Below are 21,381 nucleotides of genomic sequence, written 5' to 3' on the forward strand. Positions count from 1 at the left end.
GACTACATAATGTATAACAATACAGGTCATTATCATTAGCTCTGATAAGGTTGTGTGTAAAGCTCCTTTTTTAAATAAAACCATGTATTAAGCTAAAAGAAGCTTCTTATTGCATAATAAAAGTGGTGCATGGATGTAGAAGATTAATAAAAAACTAAACTGAAAAACCTTCAGCATTAGAAAAACTGTCTGTTTAAATATCGGAATCAGACTCAGAATTACTTTATTGAGCCCCGATGGGAAATTCTTTGTTACAAGTTGCAATGGAAAGTAGGTCAGTCTCGAAACCTTACGAAAAATGCATGCCCTGGTTCGGACAAAGTTGCATTTATTTTCATTAAAATTTGAGGGGAACTTTCCTCATCATAAAGAACACATTTCAGTTTGTGTCATTTTTGTGCTCAGGCCCTAATAATGACTGGTAAGGTTGACAAGAAATGGATAGAAATATACAATGTAAATGTAAACACTCCTTATCATCAACAACAGCAGTAAATAATAGAGTAGAAAATACATCTCTGCATTATAACAACAATGAGGAAAAGAAGAACAAATTATTTTTGGCTCATCAATTCAAATTCTGAAAAAATACTTGAATGTCCACTCAGGAGAGAGTGAGCCAATCTGCAGTAGGGGGTGTGTCCACTCAGGAGAGAGAGTGAGCCAATCCGCGGTAGGGGGCGTGTCCACTCAGGAGAGAGAGAGCCAATCTGCAGAAAGGGGCGTGTCCACTCAGGAGAGAGCGAGCCAATCTGCAGTAGGGGGTGTGTCCACTCAGGAGAGAGAGTGAGCCAATCCGCGGTAGGGGGCGTGTCCACTCAGGAGAGAGAGAGCCAATCTGCAGAAAGGGGCGTGTCCACTCAGGAGAGAGCGAGCCAATCTGCAGTAGGGGGTGTGTCCACTCAGGAGAGAGAGTGAGGCAATCCGCGGTAGGGGGCGTGTCCACTCAGGAGAGAGCGAGCCAATCTGCAGTAAGGGGCGTGTCCACTCAGGAGAGAGCGAGCCAATCTGCAGTAGGGGGCGTGTCCACTCAGGAGAGAGCGAGCCAATCTGCAGTAGGGGGCGTGTCCACTCAGGAGAGAGCGAGCCAATCTGCAGTAGGGGGGCCTGTACACTCAGGAGAGAGAGTGAGCCAATCTGCAGTAGGGGGCGTGTCCACTCAAGAGAGAGTGAGCCAATCTGCAGTAGGGGGCGTGTCCACTCAGGAGAGAGTGAGCCAGTCTACAGTAGGGGGCGTGTCCACTCAGGAGAGAGTGAGCCAGTCTGCAGTAGGGGGCGTGTCCACCCAGGAGAGAGTGAGCCAATCTGCACTAGGGCGGCCTGTACACAGGAGAGAGAGTGAGCCAATCTGCAGTAGGGGGCGTGTCCACTCAAGAGAGAGTGAGCCCATCTGCAGTAGGGGGTGTGTCCACTCAGGAGAGAGTGAGCCAGTCTGCAGTAGGGGGCGTGTCCACTCAGGAGAGAGTGAGCCAATCTGCAGTAGGGGGGCCTGTACACTCAGGAGAGAGAGTGAGCCAATCTGCAGTAGGGGGCGTGTCCACTCAAGAGAGAGTGAGCCAATCTGCAGTAGGGGGCGTGTCCACTCAGGAGAGAGTGAGCCAGTCTGCAGTAGGGGGCGTGTCCACTCAGGAGAGGGTGAGCCAGTCTGCAGTAGGGGGCGTGTCCACTCAGAAGAGAGAGTGAGCTAATCTGCTGTAGGGGGCGTGTCCACTCAGGAGAGAGAGTGAGCCAATCTGCAGTAGGGGGCGTGTCCACTCAGGAGAGAGAGTGAGCCAATCTGCAGTAGCGAGCGTGTCCACTCAGGAGAGAGAGTGAGCCAATCCGCGGTAGGGGGCGTGTCCACTCAGGAGAGAGAGTGAGCCAATTCGCAGTAGGGGGCGTGTCCACTCAGGAGAGCGAGCCAATCCGCAGTAGGGGGCGTGTCCACTCAGGAGAGAGAGCGAGCAAGAGGGAGATTTGAAGAAAAACTGTAGAATGAGATATGAGACATTACAAATAGGGATGTGCGCATCTACTAATTTGACAGTCGTTTAAACGGAAGTTTTGTTACAGACTAGTCTAAAAGTAAGAAACCCTCTGACTTGTGTATATGTGATCTATTTGAGCACTTAATCTATGAATCAAACAGTCAAATCCCATAATAAATGTCGCACACTTGGCGAATAAAGCTCATTCCGATTCTGAAGCTCGGTTATTTTTTCTAGAATGAAGTGAATACGCGTTGGCTATCACACTACCGTGCATGTCCTGAACATGGTTATGCATGGCTCTATAGGAATTACGGCAGTTTGAAATGGAACAGCTCACACAAAACCTCTCCGTTTTATTTCTAATTCGAAATACTCCTACAATACTCCCGCACCTTGTTTATCTTGAGCGGTCATTTCTGTGCTCTCCGTGACTGACACGAAGAAAACGCATCTGAGGTAAAACTAAAATAAAAAGATTAGGCCCTACCTCTTGAGGTATTATTTTTCCAAGTGTTTTATTTTAATGTGCTATTTAAAATGCTTTTAAATATAAATGTAACAAAGTTCAAGGCGCAGGGAAGAAGGGGGAACGGTAAACGGTTTATCATTTATTTATTTAAAATAAATAAGGTGAAAGTAAACAGCAGGTGCTTCATAGCCGACTGCCGCCCATACATAGCAACTTAAATGTCGACGATTGTTTTCAGTGTCGACTAGTAGCAGCTGTACCATTTAGTCGACTAGTCTTGCTCATTCCTAATTATAAAAGAGAGAAGCTCAGGAATATCACAGGAGGAAGGTGGTTATGATCAGGCAAGTGCTTTAGGACCTGCGTTAATATTAGAAATGCTTCCCAGCGTTGGAGAGACGTTAGAGAGCAGGAAGGCCTGAAAACAGACAGAGGTGGCGCTTCTTCTTGAGTAACCTCGGTTTTGCTGTTTCACAGAACCACAGATAACCTGTTGAAATGTTAGCTATTGTTTTAGGACAATTTTGAGTGTCTGGAGCTGCTGGTGACAAACAATCAAATCCTGCTTTTATAAACTCTTGTATACGGTGTTAATTTTTTTGCTTTTCCTTGTCGTTTGTTCCTTTAATTTTTCACGAAGCATTATTTTGCTGGGCTTCAACTATGATAAAGACACATCCACTCTTTCATTTCGTGTTTGTGCATTTTAGGGCCGGAGCAATAAAGGTAGGTGTGTGTGCTTATCAAACGTGTTTCTCAGAAATCGCTTACAGCAACTTTAACCAAATGTTCACACTTATTTCGGCACAATGAGTGTCTTTAAGACAATCACGTTTCAGACAGAATCATAAAGAGGAAGCTTGCAACGCAAATTGATTTGATTTGAGTGTGACAGGCAGGTCATATACAGTATAAGCAGATGATCCCTCATTCAGAATTATGTGAAACAACAATTTGACAACCAATGTAGTTCTAGATGTCAAAAGTTTCAAGATTATTCAAGTTTCAGGTTTATTGTCAGTGGCATGCTCATGAAAAGTCACTCAATTAAAAAAAATCCACTGAATCAAAAAAAAAAAGGTACATTTGGTATCTGCATATCTTTCCCAGCTCCTTCAAGGCAGAAAGCTCAGCATTTACTCGGCTGCAGTTTTGCTGTGCTTCTTCAGATGCTCTCGGTACAGCAGAAGCCGTTCTGTCGTGTGCTGCGGTAGCTTGCTTCTGCGGGCCCGCACAACGCAGCACGCTAAAGGAAACAGTCTCTTAAACCCCCCTGAAGATGCTGGGACGGCCAACCATTTGCGGCAAATGCCTTGCAGGCGAGGGAAGCGGGTCGCTTCTTTCCAGAAGGTTAGAACGGAAACATCTTCCTCAGACAAGAGCTCTGATAAATACTGAGTCAGCTCAGAGGACTGCAGATCAACATGCTCTGGTTTACCACGTCCAGTCTCGTTTGCGGTTTCACTGAGTGCGGACGCCACAACTAAAGAGGCCCGGTGTTTGGAAGGTGTAAACAGTGTGCTAGTCTTGAATTTCTCTTTTCCGTTGTCAAAGGGTTGAAGCTTGATTCGTGGGTCCAGAACTGTGGCTAGAATCAAATCTCTTCGCAAAATAAGAGGTTGGAAGTGAGAACGGAGAGCAGAACGGAGGGATGAGCAGAAAAGGCTTAGCTCAGTGGTCTTGGTCTCAAGTGTTTTATCAAGTCCAATGATAGTAGGAATGATGAGGGACAAGGTGATGCCGTCTTCCTGGAGCACTTGGACCACCTCTTCAAAAGGCTCCATTAAACCAACAAACTCCACGACCTGATCACGTGTGACATGGACCACAGGTGGACAAACGAGGCAGCTGCTCGCCTCTGTGTGGGCTTGACTCACAAGGCTCATTATCAAGTCCCACACTGATTCCTGCATTATTTCACGGATGATGGTGATTGTGGAGTTCCAGGTGTAGCTGCTTGTGCTGCAAATACCAGATAGTGAGAGCTTGCATTTCTTTGCAAGAATCTCAAGCCAGAAGGGGCTTCGGCGAAAAAAAGACACCACACTTTGCATCTCAAATAGTATACGCTCAACAACTCTGGACTTCTTTATCGCCTCCTTAATCACGCAATGCAGGAGCGTAGTAATACAATCCAGATGTTTGCTGGAAGATATTTCAGCTATAGAGAAATCCTCTATGGTGACCTGATCATCAAGAAAACTCAATAATTCATCTTCATCGGGATCGTTCTTCTGCGCAGAATACATGGTCTTGTAGTCACAGAAAAGATCGTGAGTAGCAATAGTGTTCTTGGCCTCATGGATGATACTGTAACCAATGTTATGGGGGAAAAGCCCATAGCTTAGAAGAACTGATTCGATTTCTGCTCCGATCTGTGTTGTAAACTGTTTACACTGCAAATGACGAAAAGCCACAGTTCGCCTGTGAACGTTCCAGTCGCCATCAAGAAAATGCATCTGAACGGCAAGAAGAGGTTCTGTATGTTCACTAGCCCAAATATCAGCAGTGATGTGAACAACATTACGGCCTGCGCTCAACGACACACACTTCCTGAGCAGGTGGATCAGCTGTGGCTTGATGGTTTTCTCCACTGCGTTATACAGTTGTGAAGCGATCGTGCGCTGCGAGAGCTGTGGGTGTTGAGGACCCACTGAAGTCATGAACTTACGAAACCCACAACCTTCAGTGAAGTTTAGCGGCAGCATGTCCTCGGCAATCATTTGCAAAACATCATCTACAAACGCTTTATGTTGCGGGTCCACAATGGAAGGACTTCTGGAGAACGAGGGTGAAGCTGAACACGGATAGAGGAGTGGACTGTTGGTCTTCAAGGGTTTTTCCGAAGCTTTCCTCTTCATCTGTTTCACCCTGGGCAATGGCTCCGTCGTACTTATTGACTGTGGATTAAAATCAAACATTAAAATCACAAGTGCAGCCAAACACATTTACTTCTAATTTATCCCAATTACAATAGCAGCTTTTCCACCATTAGGCTAAATCATTCTTTGCTTAACCGTTCCCTTCCGAGCCGATCCGGTCCAGTCGGTACGGATAAATAAAACCCATGTAATATAACGGGGCTCTTTGGACTGTAATACAAATGCGTCAGCCGTTGCCTTGTCTTAACACAAGAGTTTTAACGGTCATCAGCAACGTAAATCTTGCAACGTTATTTATATTTTCATTTTTAAAACTATGTATGTATATTTATAACGCAATACTTAGTATTATATTACCTTTGCATCAAAATTACAACAAAAAACCAGAGTTAACGCTGTTGTGAGGGAGTTTCTAGTACAGTGGCTGTGGGAGTGACGGTAAAGTTGACATCTTTCTCTCTTCTGACTGCTGTTATTAATTTTTTTTCCTCTTTTTAAAAGTTGTGAAAACAATATTGTGTAGTTTTTCTTTTGCTATTTATCCGATTACTCGATTAATCTAGTAACACAAAAAATATATTTAATGTATTCTCTCATTCATCGATATGGAATTTTACCTAACTATGACGACTTTCGCTTCGGAGAAACCCGCAAATGTGAAAAGGGTCTAACAAATTTTGATTTTCACCACATGGGGACTTTAATAAAGTATAAGCAACATTCATATTTATTTCTAATTTATTAAATATTTATTAAAATAATTATGTCACCTCTTTTGCCTTTCTGCGCCTTTGCCGCCATTGGCTTGCCAACTTGGGGACATTTAATTTTACATTTAAAAAATATTATTACAACATTATTTTCCTGTTATCTCTTTAAAGCTACTTTGAAATAATATGTATTGTAAAAAGCGCTATATACTGTAAATAAAGGTGACTAGACTTTATATCGGCCACCCTGCTCTCAAAGGTATCGACCATCAAAAAACCTATATGGGTCGACCACTATGATCTTGCATGTGTGATGAAAACACACCCGACATCTCATCCTTTAATGCTTTCCTTTAACTGACTGCATACTATCAAAAACACTTAAAAAATAAACAAAGATGTGTATGGTTATGTTAACTACAGAGCTACATAGAATATATGTGGCAACTTCCTAGTTTTAACATTTGTCAATTTTTTCCAGTATCGTCGATAATCTGACTGCTGAAATCAACATCGGTCACTTGTGAAATATCATCGATATATACAATAATATCATCAGACTGCCTAGCCCTACTGACCACAGTAATACATAGTCTGACGAAGCTAACTAAAAATGAAGAACTCTGCCAGATCTAGTGCTAATCAAACTGGATATTAACACAAAAGCACAAGGTAAAGGATATAGAATACCTTCTCATGACTTGTGGAAGCAGATGTTTCTTTTAGCGTCAGGTAGATTCCAAGATCACTCAAATCCACATCCTCCATCTTATAGATGCCCTTGTCCATTTTACGCTTTAAGGTTGAATACCAATGGTTCTTTATGGAGTTATCAGTCCTGTCAAACATTACCAGTGTTACCAGTAGGAAACTGAACTGAGTACAATGCCTTACATTATAACATTAATTACAAATAAAGATAAAATAGATGACCATACTATAAGACTATTTAACTTTAGGGTTGTAATGGTATGACGACTGAAATTTGAATAAACAAAACAAACAAATGGTTTCAAGTTTGTTATAATAAAGCATTTGTTTAACCAAAAAATCTCCTGTTTTCATTCAAGTCATTTTAACTGATGATAATAATTAGAATTGATTGTTTAATACCGTGAAACCGTGATATTTTCTGTGACCATTATCATATTGTGAAAATCTCGTTCCGTTACAACCCTATTTAACACTAACTATAAAAATACATATATTTAACAATACAAACAAGACTATTTAAAAAAAAACATTAAGCTCTAAATTACCTTCCAGGGAGAAACTTTGCAATTTGTGCCCAGCGAGATCCCAGAACACAGTGGCATTTTACGATGAGGAGATCCTCCTCTGTAGTCCAGGGTGTCTTGATTACAGAAGGGTCCAGATGATTGTGCCAGCGCTCTCTGCACTGTTTGCCCCGCCGCCCTTTCAGGTGCTTTGCAATTGTGCTCCACTTCTTGTCACCAAACAAAGACACCAGCTGAATGAGCTACAGAAACAGGAGAAAACAGTTAGACGGTTTGACAAGATGATCCATTTTCTAAATTGATACCTTCAAGACCAATACTTCTAAGAAAAGAAGCAAACTGTGCCACTTAATCAATGCCATACCATTTAAATATAGGGCAAGTGACACAAAACCGTGCCCTTTCGTCCAGCTCTGATATTTCCGAATAAGTCTTATAAATACACCAAACAATGCTCACCCGTTCATCTTCTTCTTTGGTCCAGGCTCCTTTAATGAGCTCTGGGTCCAAGACAACTGTGAATCTGTTTTTACATTCCTGTGCAGAGCGCCCCTGCAATAAAATACGATTCCAGAGTTACTACAATTTCTCAAATATGTACTATTATCACAAATATCCACATAAACATTTTAATATTTAAGAATTGGCACTTTAAATTAGATCACTTGCCGGTAGATGGCCTGCAATCAGTTCCCACTCCTCCCGTCCAAACCTCACCACGAGGGACGCAAGACTTTCATCCTAAAAGTTAGCCATAAAATACAAACACTAAGATTTGTAGCACACTATAAGCAATATAACGATAGCATCAGAAAGTGGTAGGGGTGGAACGGTACATGTATTCGTATTGAACCGAATCGGTTCGGTCGTCACAGTTCGGTGCACGAATTTACACGTAGAATAGACGCTATAAAAATAAATAAAACTCTAAATAGCGATAAAATTCGCTCAATTCGCATTTGGTCTGAATGCAGCATAATGAAAAGACTGCGATGTCAATATTGCACTGCTGAACTGTGTGTACGCGCGCGAGAGAGGGAGAGGCGCGGGCGCGATCGAACTGTGTGTGTGTGTGTGTGTGTGTGTGTGTGTGCGTGCGTGCGTGTGTGAGAGAGAGAGGGAGAGGCGCGGGCGCGATCGAACTGTGTGTGTGTGTGTGTGTGTGTGTGCGTGCGTGTGTGTGAGAGAGAGAGAGGCGCGATCGAACTGTGTGTGTGTGTGAGAGAGAGAGAGAGGTGCGGGCGCGATCAAACTGTGTGTGTGTGTGTGTGAGAGAGTGTGTGTGTGAGAGAGAGAGAGAGAGAGAGGCGCGGGCGCGATCGAATTGTGTGTGTGTGCATTTTTGTTTTGCTTTTCACTCCATTGTACTGAAATCGTACCGAACCGTGATGTCTGAACCGAGGTATGAACCGAACCGTGACTTCTGTGTACCGCTCCACCCCTAGAAAGTGGTGAAAAATCGTAGTTTCAGCAGTGTTAGGAGCAGGGGTGTGAAGTAACGAATTACAAATACTCACGTTACTGTAATTAAGTACTTTTTTGAGTAGTTTAAAAATTGTGTAATTTTACTTTTACTTGAGTACATTTTAAGTGATGTATCAGTACTTTTTCTCCGCTATTTTCCTTCTGTTTTTGGTCGTTACACGTTACATGCTTGTTTTAATTTTATTTTATTTTTATCCATCAACGTGATTGGATCGAGTAATCGGTCTCGTGACTGTCATCAAATCAAATTAAGCATAGAAAACTTCAACCGCCTATTCCTGCTGTTACTCGTTACTGCTGTGGAAGTGCATTCTTCACGCATCAATTCAATCCAGATATCAGCGACTTCCTCTAATATGTTAAAGGTACATTTCACATTTCTGCATAATATGATATTTATATAGGCTGGCCTGTCCACAGGGCCTAACATTTGGTCTGAGGTTGGGGGTATTGCGTGACGAGTTCATAATGCGGTGAATTCCTGCTAACATTTACTTCACAATCACATTATAGAGAGACGCGTGTCACGATCTGTGCACTGCCGCGTCTCGCGCTCGCCATGCCGCCAGATTCAGAATCAGTGCACTCTATGAACCATGGCGTTAACTTGAACTGCATTTCTGTCAGTGCGTGACTACAGCTCGTTAATAAACAATGTTTTTTTTTGATTGATGCATTATACAATCCGTCTTCATTTGGCAAGTGCACTTGTGCAAAAACATTTTTCATATTCAACTTTTGTTTTTGTGTGTGGATGCTGCTGATAAAACAGCTTCGCCGAGACTACAAAGAGACATGCATTTGTGTGTGTTTTTTCTTTTGTAAAAGTTTCCTGGATATAACTTCTCTATTTAATGCCCAATTTTCCTTACAAATTATATTATCAGCATTACAATGTGAGTAAATGTAGCCGTGTAAAATGTAAGGCATGATGCCACCCTTCTAGAACAATGTGCATTTACGTTTGTAACATTTAATAGCATGGAATTAAAGTGTGTAATTAGTGTTAGCTCACTATCTTAGCCTTTTTCAGTGCATTAGGTGAGGTAATCTGATAATATTAGTGATTCTCATTTATCAAAACACTAACATTGGTACCGTTTTGGAGAGAAATTGGGTATTTTTTAATCTCTCTATTTAACCCATCTCATGGTGTGTGATGCTGAACTATCATATGAGTTTCTAAAGGTTTTTGAATTCTTTGCACAGTTATGAATATTGATATTTTATGTGCAACAATAGCATGCTCAGGCCCAGTGGCCTTTCGCCTAATTTTAAATGCCCCCCCCCCCCCAATAATATGATTTAAATGGTGATGAGTGTACTGAATTTTAAAAAGATGGATGATAGATATTCTTCAATCTTTCTGACAAAAAACAAAATATAATGTGAATTATATTAGTATCTGCAATTTTTTTTTAATTTATAAATTGTAGTGCACAGTGTTTATTATAAGGGCTAGAATCCACAGCTACTCACTACTCATGAGTACTTTTAAATAAGCTACTTTTTTACTCTTACTCAAGTAGTTTATTGGACAAGTACTTTTTTACTCTACTCACACTAGGGTTGGGCGGTATTTCGGTAATATCGTATACCGCGGGGTCTTAAAATAGCAACGGTATCAGTTTCAATACCGTCATTACCGGCACTTATATATAATAAATAAATATAATTTATTCAATGCCTAAAAATGCTTATGTAGTTGTCATCAAGTGACAGTGTGGAGGAGAAAGAGAGAGAGAGAGAAGGGAGAGGCGGTAAATACTGACGAGGCAATTTGTAAATGTTGCAATAAAAAAGGTGACCGCGAGAGATGGAAACAACTCTAACCTAATGTCGCATCTCCGAAACAACCACCCACTCACTGCTGCGAGGATGCATTTTGCCCCGAGTTCATTAAATAAGCGCATTAGTTTATATTTGTTAAAATATTATAATGCAGGGCTGCAACTAACGATTATTTTGATAATCGATTAATCGGACGATTATTTTTTCGATTAATCGATTAATCGGAGAGAAATTAAATTAGATTTTTTTTTTATTATAACTAAATAAAACCGTAAATCAGGGTATTTATGTGTAAAAGTGTACTTTAAAAAGTGCAAAAGCCACACATTGAGTTTTACTAATATCAATATTTGCATTGTTTTTAATGATAATTGCTGATGGCAAGTTGACAAACATGATTATTGTTAAAAAAATGATATCCAACATATTATGTTTTAACACAATTTTTGTTAAAACAAATTTACACAGACATGTTGTTCAGATGTGAATATCTGAACTAAAAACAAACTAAAAACATCTAAAATATATAATTCATTTAATTTTTATTTAAAATTAATTATATATAAGGAATATAAGGATAAAGAATATAATATATATAATATATAAAAGAATAATATAAGGATAAATTGATTAAATAAATATAGAAATACTGAAAACAATTGTGTGAACGTAGAGCCGCAGTAGTTCGCGTTTGAAAAACAATTAAAACTTAGTAGACAAATGCTATAAAATGAGAACGGAATGGAGGTAACGTTACCCAGCAAGCTAACAGGCTTGAGTAAAGGACAGGAGAAATTATGCATTAGTGCACAAGCATTCGCTGAAAACCACTGAGTACAGTGACTAAAAAACAATATTTTACTGCTGCTGTTATTAACTGCCTTTATATTTAGTGCTTCGCTTTGTAAAGACCGTTTTAATTTAACCTATTTCTGCGGTAGCGCTATTTTAATCCATCACTTACGTTGCGAGCGAACTGATTGCACAACCTGATGCTCGAGACAAAATACATACATCCCGGAAGTCCCGGGAGTCTCCAGCATATTGATTGCGGCCCTATGATTTCGGCTCCCTGATGCCCGCGAATTAGTTCAAACTCCCGCGCATGCGAGACAGAAGAGACTGCTCCAAACCGTGTAGCGCGCGCGCTCGGCAGAGCGCCTGAGGGAGAGAGACCTTGCGTGTGTGTGCGTACCAGTAAACGCTCCCCGTGACGTAAGCAGACCAACTAATCGATAATGACATTCGTTGACAACGATTTTCATAATCGATTATAATCGATTTTATCGATTAGTTGTTGCAGCCCTATTATAATGTTATTTTTTTTACGTTGATAATGAAAACTGAAGAGCACTAGTAAGATGGGATGCATCGGGAGTCAGACATTGACCAATTAATTAAGTTTCATTTTGTAAAAGGCCTTTCTTTAAAGTGAATTTCGTTTTTTATAAATTGTATCCTAATTTTAATTTTTTTTTTTTATCAACCAATAATAAATAAGAATCAAATATGTCAGACAGCATAATCATGACTTGATCATGCGCTGGCGCGCCGCGGTCACTTGCATTGAAATCTCATTATAAATTAACCGAAACTCAGTGTATGTCTCACAGACATGACAGATATCTAAATAAAGCTTGAAATTTCATTAAACTAAACAATTCAAAACGAAAAGAAATAGGCCACTCGCTGATTATTTAATCCATGATGTGCATTTCTCTCTATGTGCGTTCATACGGAAATGGCGATCATCAAATTAAACGAAACTATTCCAAACGAAAAGAAATCGGCTAGCCTACTACTCTCTGATTATGTAATCCATGATGTGCATTTCTCTCTATCGTTCACTATGGAGATGGCGATTCGTCAATTTCTTTAAACGAAACAATTCAAAAGGGAAAGAAATATAGGCAGCATACTCTCTGATTAATCCATGATGTGCATTTCTCACTATAGGCGCGTTCACTGCGGAGATATCAATCGTCAATTTCTTTAAACGAAACAATTCAAAAGGAAAAGAAAAAGGCTAGCCTATACCTTCTGATTATGTAATCCATGATTTGCATTTCTCTCTATATATGCGCGTTCACTAGGTGATGGCGATCGTCAGCTTAATCTTTGCAGCACTGACAGAAAAGTTGTATTAATAAAAATCAATGGACGCGTGTCACCGGATTTACAAATGCACTTGTTGCTTGTTAATTTAATTTAAATGAATTAATAAAATGAATACAATTGTCATAATTAAAATAATTAAATATTATTAATTGTCCCATTTTTGCTCATTTAAAAATGGTATTTATATCTACCACCCAGCATCTGGGTTAAACAATTATTTGGCGCCACCATATTATAACGGCCCACGTATTAAAAATAGTCGAGTCTAAATAGGGCTACGGCTCATATTACACTTAATGCCGTCAACAGGGATCAGACACAACGTGCACGGGTTGGCCTTGATTTTTTTTGTTGTGTTTTTTATGCCCGATCTGGTATTCAGTTTCTGAACGGTGTAGACACAAGCCAACAGTTTGGTGACGCTGTCTGAGCCTTATGTCATAATTTTTAATTAGTCACGGTAATACCGTATACCCCGGTAAAATAGGGAGGAGGTTTGACGGTATCAAAATTTGGATACCGCCCAAGCCTAACTCACACTACATTTTTTGGAATGTAATGGTACTTATACTTGAGAAAAAACGTGTAAATAGTTCTTTCAGTACTCTTTCCACCACTGGTTAGGAGTAACACTTTACATTACGTAATCACATTACCATTCCCAAGTAACTAGTTACTTTTCAAACAAGTATTTTGTTTTCCTATTTATTAACATGTTGTTGAGAGAAATCGTGAGTGAGTGCTGAGGCGTTGTGTGCGCTGTGCGTGAACATGATCAGATGTTATAAGTTATTGTGGACTAAATGTGAGCATGCATTTACTCATCCCACTTTCATAAAAACAGATTTAGTATTCCTCAAATAAAATAAAAAAGTGAAATGCAAACTCAGAATATTACGTAAAAACCTGCAATTAAATGTTAAATTACACAAATGTATTTAATCTCACTTTATTAAAAGGATCTCCGGCTAGTTTGCCAAATTGGTCTAGATATGATGTCAATACCCCTCCTAATTAAGGCACTTGGTTAAAAATACCTGAAACGCTTTCATGATTAAGAAAAATAAAAAAGCGCGATCACTACTTTTTTTCAGCTTTTTTGTACTATGGGCCGTCGACTGTTGATGACGCACGACGGTCCTGAGCGCTAAACTAAAAAGGACACGTCAGAGGCGAGCGTTCGCGGGCAGTTCAACACACTCTTCTACAGTTCATCGTCGGACCCACCTAGAGAGATGAAATGCCACATTGTGTGGCTGTTGGTTGTGATGCCCATTCGAAGACAAACGAGAGTGGTGATTTGACCTTCCACTGTTTTCCTAGTTCTGATGCAAAGAGAAGAAAACAATGGGAAGATGCTTGTGGGCGAGTGAAACTCCCCAATTACCCGCGGCTCTGTTCTCGACACTTTAGCCCTGATTCATTTAAGGATTTTGATCGCCGACAGCTGATGAACGAGCTCATTGGGGTTCGTGGTTCTTGCGGAACGGTTTGCTTACGTTCTCTGACTGAAAATATCACTGTATTGGAACTGTCACGGAGAGAGTGCTAAAGCTCCACAGGTCGTATTTTTGGTGGAAAATATGTAGAAATGATCATTCTTTCTAATTGTGCTGTAAACATACTGTCCAGTGACTAATAAACAGAAACAGACACGACTGAATGTTATCTTTTTTTGTGAAATAATGTTAAATACCACTTTATTTCAGTGTGACTAATGTGCAACCTTGACATAAATTAACTATGATCAATGTATCATTATTGTAAAACTGTGGGTTTTACCGTAAGCAAACGGTCTTTACGGTTTGCTTTTCTATGCATTTTCTTTTTTGCATAGTAAAATAAAACCTGTAGCTGTAACGTTAGTTTGCCTTTGTATGCCAAATAATTCTGTCAGATCAATACCTTAACCAAGTTCGAGTTTTGTTCTTCCTATTTAACATTTTCCTCATATTTTGCTGGTTTAACTGAACTTGTAGGGTCATTAAAAGTCAGTGCCCAGACATTTCGCTCGTTAATTGAGGTAGTAGTTTAACCTGATAACGTTAGTGTTTACGCGCCTTCTGTTTGTAGCGGCGCTGGGACCAGTCTACGTCACGGCCCAGAATGCAATGGGTAAAAACAACAATGGCGACTTACAGGTAAAAACTTTATTTTAAAATATCTCGCTACAACGAAAACATCGGGTGTGTTATTATATCACGTTTGTGGCGCAAATGGTATCGATAACCCAATAAGACTAAGTTGTCAAACTAGCCGGAGATCCTTTTAACCAATGTCTTTGCTGCTGACCTTCGATGATCCAATTCAACAATACTGATAAGTAAAAATGACTTTAAACATGACATTTGTGTTTCATTTGTTGTTTTTAATCACTGAAGTAATAATGTTGAACTTTCTTCTCCTGCGTCCTATTCTTCAGTGGTCCAGTGATGTATTAAGTGATGTATTATCTTATTAATGATTTACATGCACCTCATGCTTTAGCTCACCTCTTTTGAAGTCCATCTGCTCTTCAGTCGTTCGATATCTTCATCAATATCAGACTCCAGATCAGTCACACACTTAGTGTTAAGACTTACTATAGCTTCCATGACACTACAAACACAGGAATGAGAATCAGCACACCAGATCACTGCTTTTCTGCTTCCAGCTGTATTTTTGTTGGAATGTTTGAATTTGTACAGTTCAATTTCCTAGATTTGCAAACAGGATCCAGAATTGCATTTAAATATTCCTTCATGCAACACTTGAGCTGAACTCGGCTGTTGGGCAGCGATCGGCAGGATCATCACAATTTAACAGACTGGGATGATGCTTTTCCACAGTTAATGCAAATCTAGACAACATTGTTTCATTTTTTATTTAATTCACAATTTTAATGCTATACTTTGTTTTAAATGTATATGACAAAAAACGCTGAATCGAATTAACGCTGCTGAGAGTGTTTCTAAATATAACGGCTGAGGGAGTGACAACAAATTTGACATCTTTCTCTGTTCTGACCAATATTAATAATCTCACTATATTTTTTTCTATTTTGGAGAGTTGTGGAAACTATCACATAGTTTTTATTTTGCTATTGGAGCAAATGCAAATAATAAAACTTTATTTGCTGTCATCTCCCATTCACTGCTATAGAAGTTTACCCAACTATGACGACTTCTTCCGCTACGGGAACCCCAGAAATGTAAAAAGGGTCCATACACAAACTGCTCCAATGAGAAGCTGCGAGCAGAAAACTGAGTGATAATGATAGGAATTTTGTTTCAGCAAAATTGAATGCAATATGGTTTTGATAAGACATGCAAACTCATTAGTGTAAACGAACAGAAAGATACAATTAAGTCAACAGAGGTAGAAAGTTAAACAAAGAGAACATATAGCATACCTTACCTTACATAAACAGCTGCACGTTTGAAGAATGACTCAAATTAATCGCCAGACTAGTATACTGGACCTAAACATTGGGAAATAATCACTTAAGTACAATAAATAAAACTTTCCATCACTTATTTAACACCAGATAACACCAAAATAAACTCACACAGAAACATGCGCTTTGAGACACATGACAAATGTAAACAAAATTTGGGCAATTTTATTCCACCCTCAACTTATTTAACAGAAACTGTCTGAATTGATCATACTGTCCATCATACCATTTATCAGCCATTACATGAAAATAATGATCAGCTTACGAATATAGGAACATTTTTCAATATCACTGCATCCAAGAGCAACAATACAGTCCCTCCAGAAAAACGCGATTATGCGATCGCATAATTCAATGCATAATCAACCAAAGTCCGCATATTTATGCGGGAGCCGCATTTTTTCAAATACGCAGCACTTTCGCCGCTTAAATTGCAGATTTCTGCGCGAAATATGCGGGGCTTGCATGATTTCATAATCCCCACATTTTTGTTGCAAAAAAGTCACAGCAGAAAGTTGAAAAATGTTGCGTTTACTTCACACAAGAGCAGCCATTTTCCCTGTTGCCATGGGAACGTTACGAAGTGACATAATTACCCGACGTGAACATCATCGAAAAGCTGTAAAACAGGAGCACAATTTTTGTTTTTATATTTTATTTATTAATTTTTACAGAAGTTGTAGCATATTCCTTTTGTAAAGCTACAGAACTTGTTTGACTCATCAATGTTTTGTAAGTTTGAGCCATGTGTTTATTAAGGTCTGAAATAAAACAAGATGAACTTAAATATTCCAGCACTTTCTGTGATGTAGTGTGATTGCTTATCATAGGGAGTAATAAGAAATTACTCTTTTCATTAAGGTAGTAGCCTAGTGAGAACAGGGTGTTGGGGGAATCACTTTTTTTCTCTTTTTCATCAAACCGCAGTTTTTGCAAGTTCCCGCAATTTCATCGCATAAAATTGGATAAATATCCTGCATATTGCATCGCATTTTTTAAGAAAACGTGACGCATAATCAAGGATTTTTGCCCACAACAATCACAAAAAAATTCTGCATTTTTCTGGAAGGACTGCAATACACTATCATTTATTCTAGATTACAAATTAATTTTGGTAGGATTAAACAATAATACTAGAAAGTAATGATAATGCTGGTACAACTCTCACTTTTGTCATGGTGGTGTACCTTCTTTTAATTACACAAAAATACAGCAAGGTTTTTAAACTCTAGTTCTACTAAATGAAGAACATAGAAATGTGCATTAGGTGTGTTTTGCTTTTCTATATTTTTAAATAATTTATGAAGCCACTGTAAACTTTACCGTTACAATTAATATTATATTATAATGCTATCATATTCTGAGCAGGAAATTAGCTTACTGCGATGTAAATAGAAAAGCGTGACAATATCACTGCTCCTTTACGTGTTGTGGTATTCCGCCATGTTTCTCACGGACACGCCCCCAAATCGTGAAGATCCCGACCTTCCCACTCGTAATTACGACTTTGTGGAGGCGTTCATGAGCGTTCAACTCGTAAATACGATTTTCCGACATGACTTCAACGCTAAAAATTAGGTTCTTCTCGCCGCATTGCATTATGGGCACAACTACGACCGTTGGTGAACATGTTTGCATATTATACATCAAAAAGATGCGTAGATAATAAAAGGCAACCTGTGTAGTAAAGAAAATTGTTCTAGGACAACACGACAAAAGAAAACACACTACACATTGGTGAGAGTGAGCGATTTCCTACAGTGAAACTTAACGATTAACCTTAGCATTTCTGGCTAGTTCTGAAAACAAACTAACCACAAACTCCTCATGGGAAAAATACAATTAACCTCACAATGTAGAAGATGTTTTCGTTTATAATAATGCATAACTTAATATCAGTCTTCTAAAAACCTCTCCTCTATAAAACTGAAGTTATTCTCGTATATTTCAGACACAAAAATATACGACAAAACATCGACAGTTGGTTCAACGGCTGCTAACACAAGCACTTTTACGTTACTGATAGACCAAAGTTAACGTAAGGTGATTTGAGCATCAGCTTTTGGATAGAGACACTTGATTGTCATTTCTTAGGATACAGTGGAGAACATTTCCAGCAATTTTAACAGAACACTTTTGTTGAAAACTGTTGTTTTACTTTCTTACCCACACGCTTGCCAGGACATATCTTCGCTGTTTTGCAGAAGTCTTACATTTCTCCGATAGTTCAGGAGGCAGCACACTATTATACGAGTAAGATGTGTGTGTTTGTTATGAATAATCGTCTGCAGACTGTGTGTGTGTGTGTGTGTGTGTGTGTGTGTGTGTGTGTTGTGTGCGCTTATAATCTCCAACTGCTGCCTGTCCTAAACTGAGCTGAGCTGAGCCCGCGCGCGCGGATCCCGTGTTCACGCGCGTCATGTGTGCGCTCAGAATTGCGCAGTTCCCCCGCACTCGGGCCTCTCCTCACGCCACAGACACATGGGGCTGCGTAGACAATACGCAGAAGAGGCTGTTAACGAACGTTAACTGTCGTTGAAAATCGTTACACGTAAATTCGATGACACAGAATTTACCTTAATTTTAATGCAAGACACCCCAGATGAATAGGGTAAAAAAACAAAAATTAGCTTAATAAATATCATCATACTTCACCAGTTGATTGATTACATTAATAATTGCAAACATTATTATTGCAGTAGGCCTACGTATTAAATTACATGTTCTGAAATATTATGTTTAAATATATGCAAATGAGGCGTCATGTAACTAAATATGCACTATTTTGCATACATTTCTAGAACAAAAATCTGAACATTGGATAAAGCCAGATTCAAAATTCTTGTTTCATTTTTTTATATATATTCAAAGGTTTTTACAGTGTGGATTTTGGATATCTCTTTTTATCACTCCATAAATCGGAAAATACTGTTAACAGTCAGAAATAAATACATTTTCTTCCTTTAAAAAAAAAACCTTCAGAATATAGATAAGAATAAAACTGTAAAGTTTGGCGAATGACTTGAAGTGGATATTTCTCAATTTCGGAGGAAAAACTCATTTTGAGAAGACGCCAGACGGCCTTTAAAGGTATACTGTAATTGAAATCTACAGACACAAATAGATAAAGTGCTATAAAAGATACAGTTAAAAGTGTATTTTGGATGTATTCTTTCTAGTAGTCTGAAAAAAAAAACACTCCAGGAAAAGCCGAAAAAAGCCCAAAATCTCAAATTTGACAGATGCGTTAAAACACACTGTTTTTGCCTGCAGTGTCTCGCATTAAGTGCTTTATATCAGGTAGTCTGGATTAATATTATATTACTTTATAAAGACTGGATGGAAAAGAGAGTTTGGGTTGTAATGCATTTAATGAATGAAGACGGTAATATGTTAAGTTATGATAATTTCTTCTGTAAAATTGATAAAATTGAATTTGAATTGTTCAGACAATATTCTTTAGTTGTCAAAGCTATCCTGTAGCTTTAAGAAATCGAATTAAGGTATTTTACAATATTCTTGGGTAATACCAACACCTCTGGATTTGTTTATTGACAAGTATAATTTATTGGATGATAAATGTAATATCAAGGTTTTGAGAACTTATTACCAAATAATATTTTCCTCTTCCTGCTAAAGTTGTATCTCCAAGGTTTTCAAAAGTTGACACTTTCAAAGTTGAAACAGATATTTGTCATTTCTTTTGTTACCTAAAATGAAAGAAGTACATTTCAAAACAATTAATGACATTTATCCATGTAATGAAATTTTAAGAGTATGGTTTAATTTGGATAGTAATGCATGTACATTCTGTCAAAAATATACTGAATATCAGGAACATCTTTTTTTTTTTTTTTTACAATTGTATGATTGTTAAGTCCTTTTGAGTGGTTGAAGACAAAAAATGTAATACCTGCCTTTGACTATCACATTGTTAAATTAGGTGTCATTTGGACAACAAAAATATTGTAGTGATTGTAGCAAAGTTTTACCTACACAAACGTAGATTTGTTAAAGTTTCTCCATGTTTTGAGGCAATTAAAAAATTAAAATCCTTAAAACAATAAAAAGGAGGACTGCCTTAAGACTCTCTAAATTACTGGCAATATATAGGATAAACTCCCCCTGAAATGTAATTTATTGTGTTATAATTTGCTTTTCATGTTTTTGTATTTTTAATTTTATTTTTAATTATTATTTGTTGTTGTTTACGATAGCTGCTTGGTCTTATTATTAATGTGTTTAACAATGATAATATGTTAATGTTTGTTATTTGAAATGATTTAATAAAGAAAAAAATAACGTAGCAATGTTTTGTTGCTAGTCAGTACAAGCAGAGAATGTCTAATATGGGGAGAAGTTTCACTCTCAGTAACTTCCGGCTTCTGAACTGGTTGCAGTTCCACTCTGGCTCCACATGAGGGCGCTCACAGGACGAGTGCAGAATGAATGGAGGTCTATGGAGCTGTACCCCTCAAAATCCACTTTTCTCAGGATATAATATTTTGTCTAGTAATTTGAATGTTGTATTCGAAAGGAAATGCAAAGAAATTACTCATTGCTCGGTGTTAGATTTTTTAGAATCACTTTAAAAAGTCTTTCAAAATGTCAATGACGTCATACATATCGTACGACCAGAGAACTGCTTTACGGCAATCCTTCAGTCACTTTGGTGCTTTCGCGCTCTGCACTTTCTTTTCTCTCGAGGCATCGACAACACAGCTGACACAGGTAAATACACGTGCTAAAAGAGTTTTTGTTTTGTTGTTTTAAAAGACCACGCCGAAAATACACACACACATTCTGGTCCCGCTTCAGATGCCACGATGCCATCAAGTGTTATCTCTGGTCAAAATCAGTCCTTCACTGACCAATCAGCGTTCATTAGCAGAATGCGAGCGTGTAATGGGCAACAACAACTCAACCTGTAAGAAATCAAAAGGACATAAATACTGGTTACTCAACTTTCGACCTATGTAGTACTCAATGTAGTCGACCTATAAGTACTCAACGTTCGACCTATAACCCATGTTGAACTTGCAAAACCTACAATCAAATCTGAGATTTCTCAACGGCAATCGGGTGAAAGAGACAAATTTAGCCGTCTAGCTCCATAGATTCCCATTCATTTTGCACTCATGGGCGATCGCCCCCCAGTGGAACTCTGATGGAACTACAACCAAAATTCGGTACAATAGGACTTAATAGGGAGTAAACAGGCTTTCCGTATACAGGCTTTGGTACAAGCATTAGCAAACATGGCTAAGTTTTGCTAAGTTTTT

At 38.7% G+C, this 21,381-nt stretch overlaps 1 protein-coding gene across 2 annotated transcripts; it reads right to left on the bottom strand.

The window, feature by feature from the left end:
* Positions 1–206: 206 nt before the first annotated feature.
* Positions 207–18,528, bottom strand: mybl2a (v-myb avian myeloblastosis viral oncogene homolog-like 2a). 2 transcript variants are annotated; one of them, XR_013197420.1, is made up of 9 exons: positions 18,266–18,528; positions 16,060–16,123; positions 15,156–15,261; positions 7,939–8,010; positions 7,729–7,821; positions 7,291–7,511; positions 6,722–6,869; positions 3,524–5,339; positions 207–1,967 (listed from the first exon to the last, which is right to left on the bottom strand). XR_013197420.1 is itself a non-coding variant. In XM_077217811.1 (8 exons), the coding sequence occupies exons 3-8, from the start codon at positions 15,255–15,257 to the stop codon at positions 3,576–3,578; spliced, it is 2,400 nt and encodes a 799-aa protein (XP_077073926.1). In that variant the 5' UTR covers positions 15,258–15,261; positions 16,060–16,123; positions 18,266–18,528; the 3' UTR covers positions 3,034–3,575. The 2 variants fall into 2 exon arrangements, 1 of the variants encoding a protein (XP_077073926.1); XM_077217811.1 differs by lacking the exon at positions 207–1,967 and having other exon boundaries at positions 3,034–5,339.
* Positions 18,529–21,381: the final 2,853 nt, after the last annotated feature.

This window comes from Siphateles boraxobius, unplaced genomic scaffold, assembly GCF_051911475.1.
Source record: "Siphateles boraxobius isolate OS27281-9 unplaced genomic scaffold, OSU_SipBor_1 76, whole genome shotgun sequence".
Taxonomy (NCBI): Eukaryota; Metazoa; Chordata; class Actinopteri; order Cypriniformes; family Leuciscidae; genus Siphateles; species Siphateles boraxobius.

What these genes read in the sequence shown, in the direction of transcription:
- mybl2a (XM_077217811.1), bottom strand. Translation starts at nt 15,257, where the DNA reads ATGGAAGCTATAGTAAGTCTTAACACTAAGTGTGTGACTGATCTGGAG. An exon ending in GCAGATGGACTTCAAAAGAG is followed by an intron (nt 8,011 to 15,155) that starts GTGAGCTAAAGC and finishes GCTAACTTTTAG; the next exon opens with GATGAAAGTCTTGCGTCCCT. An exon ending in GCAAAGTTTCTCCCTGGAAG is followed by an intron (nt 6,870 to 7,290) that starts GTAATTTAGAGC and finishes AATGTTTGACAG; the next exon opens with GACTGATAACTCCATAAAGA.